The 6,000-nt window shown below is 41.1% G+C and overlaps 1 protein-coding gene across 1 annotated transcript in view; it reads left to right on the plus strand.

Moving 5' to 3' along the window:
* Positions 1–3,390, plus strand: part of sptlc3 (serine palmitoyltransferase, long chain base subunit 3) — a 52,836-nt gene extending 49,446 nt beyond the window's left edge. Inside the window, exons 10-12 of the mRNA XM_080739774.1 lie at positions 196–331; positions 874–1,003; positions 1,848–3,390. Coding sequence (XP_080595900.1) covers positions 196–331; positions 874–1,003; positions 1,848–1,961 — 380 coding nt within the window. The 3' untranslated portion in view covers positions 1,962–3,390. The remainder of the gene's footprint in view (positions 1–195; positions 332–873; positions 1,004–1,847) is intronic.
* Positions 3,391–6,000: the final 2,610 nt, after the last annotated feature.

The raw sequence follows: 6,000 nt of genomic DNA on the forward strand, positions 1-6,000 counted from the left end.
AACAAGTCACTTTTTTGTGTGACGCGGTAGTATGATCAAGTAGGGCATTTATTTACCAAAAAACTGTTAAAATATGGAGATAAGTTTACGAAGTTTAACGATGAATAAATGACACATACACATAAATGTAACGGTGAGTGTATTGTGCAGGTGCCTTACACAAATAAATGTGCAACATGCTGGTATTATTTGCAGGCATCAGTCGGGTCCAGCAGCTGGCACAGAACACCAAGTACTTCAGGGCCAGACTTCAGGAGATGGGCTTCATAATCTATGGCAACGACGACTCGCCTGTGGTCCCCATTCTACTCTACATGCCCGGAAAAGTGGTGTAAGGATTCTCCCTGACCGCACTTCCCTTTAGGGCAGGGGTCGTCAACATCTTTCTGGCCAAGGACCCCCATTTCATAGACTTGTTTGACAGCACCATAGTCATTGTTGTGTAAATTAATGTTTTTTTTGTTAGACTCATGTTTCATTCATGTTAATTCATGTTTATGTGTATTTTCAGACATTTAACCACTTAAACCCTCAATATAGTAAACTTGACCTCTGGCTCTGTACTTGGCCTGCTCTTTTTTTCCCCTCTACACCAATCCTCATACCAAAAAAAAAACAAGAATACATACACACTCACACCGACTCACACTCGTTATCGTCTATTTTTGGGCTAATCCCCTCAAAATGTTCTTCAGTGCCTTCTGTCTGTTCATAAGCATGTTGTCAAAAGGCTTTTCTTACATCTTCGTAGTTGCATAGTTTGAGTATCAGCTGGTCCCTCCCCCCCACGCAAATCGTATCCTATTAATTGTGTCTGGTCTGTGTTGGCTACCATGAAGCTGATGAACGTGTGTGCTGTGTGTTGTGGATCAGGGCGTTCTCCAGAGCCATGTTGGAGAGGAAGATAGGAGTGGTGGTGGTGGGTTTCCCAGCCACACCTATCACTGAGGCCCGCGCACGCTTCTGCCTCTCTGCCGCACACACCAGGAGCATGCTGGACGAGGTACCGTACCACTGACAACACATACCATGGATGTTTGCAAAGAAAATAGATTAGTGAAAGTGATTGAGTTTGTGGGTTTTATAGATATTGAACTAATGATTAACCGGAGCTTGTGACTATATAATAATTACATTGGATCCAGTTCAACACAGAGGTTCTTTTTTTCCTGAAAAGTAAGAGTTTTGAACATTCAAGGTTTACACTCAACAGCGACGATACACACATGAACACTTAATGTGTCTGCACACAGACACGCACGCACGCACGCACGCACGCACGCACGCACGCACGCACGCACGCACGCACGCACGCACACACACACACACACACACACACACACACACACACACACACACACACACAGCAGTGGCAGTGTGAGATACTCAGTTGAACTATAATACATTTAAATTATAGTGTAACTGACTATGTAAGCAATAGATCACGCATAAGAGCATTTACTGAGTGCCTAAATTGTGAAAGTAAATTGAAGCCTTGTTTGCTCTTTGAAGGAGTATGCAAAACTTGTATGTCTGTATGTAACTACGGGTCCGTTTGGTGCTCACAACACTCACAACGCCTCGTTGTGAGCATGTAGATCGTCTATTTTCACAATTTCTGCCTCTAATATTTGACAATTTGGTTAATTTGTCAATTTGGTTAATTTGTCATTTTAGTGGTATGCCTCTACACCCTCTATACACTTAAACTTTATGTTGGTTTGTTTACTGAAAACAATGTTGAACATTAAGTTAATCATCTGGGGACCCCCCAAAATAATTTGGGCCCGACCCACAGGTTGAGAACCCACCGGGCCTAATGTACAGTTTACCATCCATGCCCTCAGGTGCTGCACCATCTGAACGAGGTAGGCGATAACTTGTGTCTGAAGTTCTCTCGGCGGAAATACTCCTCCCCTCGGCCGGACCTCAGCGAGACAGACTTTGAGCTGGACTGCTGAGAGATGACCTCTGACCCCTTCCTTCACTCCACTGTGTCAGAATGGTTGGCTTCTGGGGTTTCCCTTCATGCCACAGGAGACACATGCACTGACAATGTTGACCGTTCTTGGCACAATAAGGGTAAACATGTTTCGTGTATGTTTATAAGATAATCTGTACATTGAGAAGAATGCTACTAACTACACAGGAATAACTATTTTCTCCGTTTACTGTATATAATAATAAGATCGTTGCACATCCCCGTTTTTCTTTTCTCCCGTGTCTGATAACCTGTGAGTTACACCTCAGCACTGGGTACGTTTATTTTTTTATTATGCAAAAACAAGTCGTGAATTATTTGCACTTGGATTTTTGATGTCAAATACCTTTTTGTGCTTTATTTTCAAAGCAGATGTTGACTTTAGGTATTGTGTTTTGGGGATTTTCCCCACTGATAGCTAATCGTACTCAGGAAGGTTTTTTTGGACAACCAAAAATATTTCTCCATTTCTACAGTACATGTCATTGAATAGTATAAGGAAACAGTTAGACTTTATTTTGAGGTTTGGTCTATAATGCGTTTTAACCACATTTATAATGCACTTAACGGTTATCAATAATGCCCTCAGGTGCTGCTTCATCATTATAACACTTCTTATACGTGTTTATAATTATGCATAACAACTTATAACAAGGTTTACGAAGTGGTATAACTTAATGATAATATATAAAGTGCTGGTCATAATGCATTACAAACTCCGTGGAACAAAACATAACTACCAGGTAACACTTTTCTTAAAGGTTGGGTCTATAAATACATTATAATCATATTTATAATGAATTCTAGTGCATTTTAATGCACTTATAATGCTTCATAACTGTGTTTTCCTGCGTCAAGTTTCCTAGATATAATATCACACTTGTCTTTGGTATTTCATATTTCAATATCTCCTTTATTACTGACCATAATTCATCTCAATATTTGTGCTTCATAACTCTTGTTACAAATGTTTATAATTATGCATAACAACTTATAACAAAGACACTTCATAATTGGCTAAGTTAAGGTAGTTATAATGTGCTGTTCCACTGAACTTATACATTATGACAAGCACATAAATGTTGTTATAAGTTGTCATACATGATTATAGACCTTTTATGAAGAGTGTTATAATGCATTATAAATGTGCTTATAATGCATTACAGACTGGACCTTCAAGTAAAGTGTTGCCAAGGAAACTAATCTCTTTAACTGATTTATACTAAAATAGCAAGTTCACAGCTTTAGTTGTGAGCTTGTAGATTGGCTATTTTCACAGCGTGACACTGCCACACAACTATGTATAACTTCAGCATGAGGGTTGGGTACAATTCTTAGAGCTGATATCCCATTGACTTCCACCAGCATTGCTGACAAATGTTGACAGGAGTTTGATGGCAATTTTAACGTATATAAATACTATAATAAATAATAATAATATACCAGGGAGCCAATGAGATCGAGTCACGCACCTGAATATTCCTTTTGATATGTATTTCAAACAATTACTACTGTAAATATATAGATTTTTATTTTTAAAGACATCTTTGAACAAAAAGTGGAGGAAGGTGTATTTTACTGAACCCGAATGTTTTGTTTTTGTTTCGTTTTTTGTTTTTTATAAATGATTCTGCAACAGCTTAATGCTTTCAAAAATAATATATTGTGAACCAGTTATTTACTTTTGACGTGTCATTAAATGTCGACAGCCCTCACACACGACAAAGGAAGTGCTTTGGCTTGTTTTGTGGTAAGACTTCACAGAATGTAAACATGGACCCGTACGGGTCCATTTGGGCCCTTTTTTAACACTCCCAGGGTCAAATTAGCACTGAGGATTTGGACTGTGCACATTCACCGAGTTCTAACAGCATAATTATTGCTGTTTTTAAAGAGATGCTGCTTTCTTTCACAAACACACACACACACTCTGTCTGAGATTTGTGACGGTAAGCATGCAGAGTATGTATTACCTGAGCCAACAGCAACCTAACCTAGCAATTAGCGCTGAACTCTAAATTCTCTTGGTATGGGGTAACCATTTGATTAACGCGGAAAGGAATGCAGACGGATGATAAATGCGTTTCACAATGTGTCAGATCGGGTCTAGTCGACACTTGTTTGCCCTAGAGACCATAAAATGTTTGTGAATTTTCCATCACAAACAACACACAGCAATAGTGCTTTTTACAACGTTGAATAAGAAGATCACATTACAGCTTTGGCAGCTCAGCGCCTACTGCAGTCGCTGTAGAAATACCATTGTTCTTTGTTTTAAAGGAGAATCCCAGTCAGCCGGCATGCACGTGTGTAAATCCTTTTGTAATTAAGAATACGTAAATATGGATTTCTGTGTGGCATGAACTATATCAATGGAAAAGAGTTTGTCCTACCGCCTGAACATGTATGCATACCAAAGGTTAAAGGTGATAACTGATAACACATACTATAATGAAAAGTATGTCTGTTTTTTGGGCTATGAATGCAAAAGCTGTAAATGGAGAAGGCGGATACCAGCGTGTTAGGTGAGAATGTTGATCTGAGGCTTGGGATTTGAGTTTTCAAATGTCTCCCCAACAGACATACAGTAGGTCAGTGTAGACAGGAAACCAAGGGCAGAGAGGAGAGACAGGGTTTGGATTTGAACCCGGGTCCTCGTGCTCGCTAGGAGCATGTGATCTGTGCACTGACTGAGACTGCTTGTAGTCAGTAGTCACTTTGATCACACACGGATTATAATCACGTTCCTTTAATTTGCCAATACTTCATCATTTTAGAGCTACAGGTGTAGGTGGCTACATCCAACTTTTTCAAGCATCTCTAAATGAAAGGGGTTCCGTTCTTTTGGTTCTGATAATTTTGTAACACCTGTGATCAGATCGTTTCATTGGTCATTTCAGAAAATGGTTCCAGCCTACTGACTTAAAATTTCACCAGCTAAAATGGCCTAATAGGCAGATACGTCTGTCAAATCACCTTATACAGTATTTTTGCTGTGGCATCAAATGACAACTGGGAGTGTACTCATGTACCCGTTAAGTGTCTATTTGTACACTCTCAGAGTCACACTCAGAGTTTTAAATGAACACTCAAGATTTTAGAGTTTAAAACAAAAAAATCACACTCGTGTGAACTGAGCGGTGGTGTGTGTGTGTGTGTGTGTGTGTGTGTGTGTGTGTGTGTGCCCCCTGTGTGTGTGTGTGTGTGTGTGTGTGTGGCCCCTGTGTGTGTTTGTGTGTGAGTGTGCCTGGCCTATGCCTGGCCTATCCTGAACAACAGCGCCCCTCCCTTAACATGTGTGGTCAGAAAAGGTTACTGCAGGGCCAGGCTACATACCCGGAGACAGACAGACATACAGACAGACAAACAGACAGACAGACAGACAGACCCACACACACGGCCACGTATAGGAGCGTTGTGACCACCGCTCAAAAAGCAGTGAAACAACAGGATGTTAATTCAAGTTGAGTGTCAAGGCAAGGTGGAAAGCACATGTCCTGCCAGAGCTTCCCTCCACATGGTCCTTAGTTGCAGTGGAAGCGGCAAATGGTCTGCGCTGGCATTCAAAACATCTGTCCGGCCAGACTATTGGTGGCGAGGCCCCATGGACCTGCACCGCGCCGCTCGCGTTTGAACTGCAGATCCACATACATTGCACTTATTGGAATGGCATGTGGCGGCTATTCTGAAGGGGGGGATCCTCTGCTAAAAAGTCCTTTGATGTCCTCCACTGTGTCCAAGGCAAGGCAACCCGTTCTAACGGCTCTCTCTGTTTCCCATTTTGTCCCACGGAGAAGAGAATTTTTTGAGGTGAAGAAGACTGAAGACAGATTTACATGTTTCAGACAGCAGGGCTTGGCATGAAGGGAGATGAGGATTGACGGTCGCTGCAAAGAGTTATACTTGTGGTCACTAATCAGCAGGGAGGATTAAGTGGGTCTGGCCGATATGTATTTGATGAAGACAGACAACTTAGAGCAGTGGTTCTCAAACCTTTTCATGTCAAGGAGCCCGCAGAC

Source organism: Nannobrachium achirus (genome assembly GCF_963921795.1).
Source record: "Nannobrachium achirus genome assembly, chromosome: 13".
In the NCBI taxonomy this organism is placed as follows: Eukaryota; Metazoa; Chordata; class Actinopteri; order Myctophiformes; family Myctophidae; genus Nannobrachium; species Nannobrachium achirus.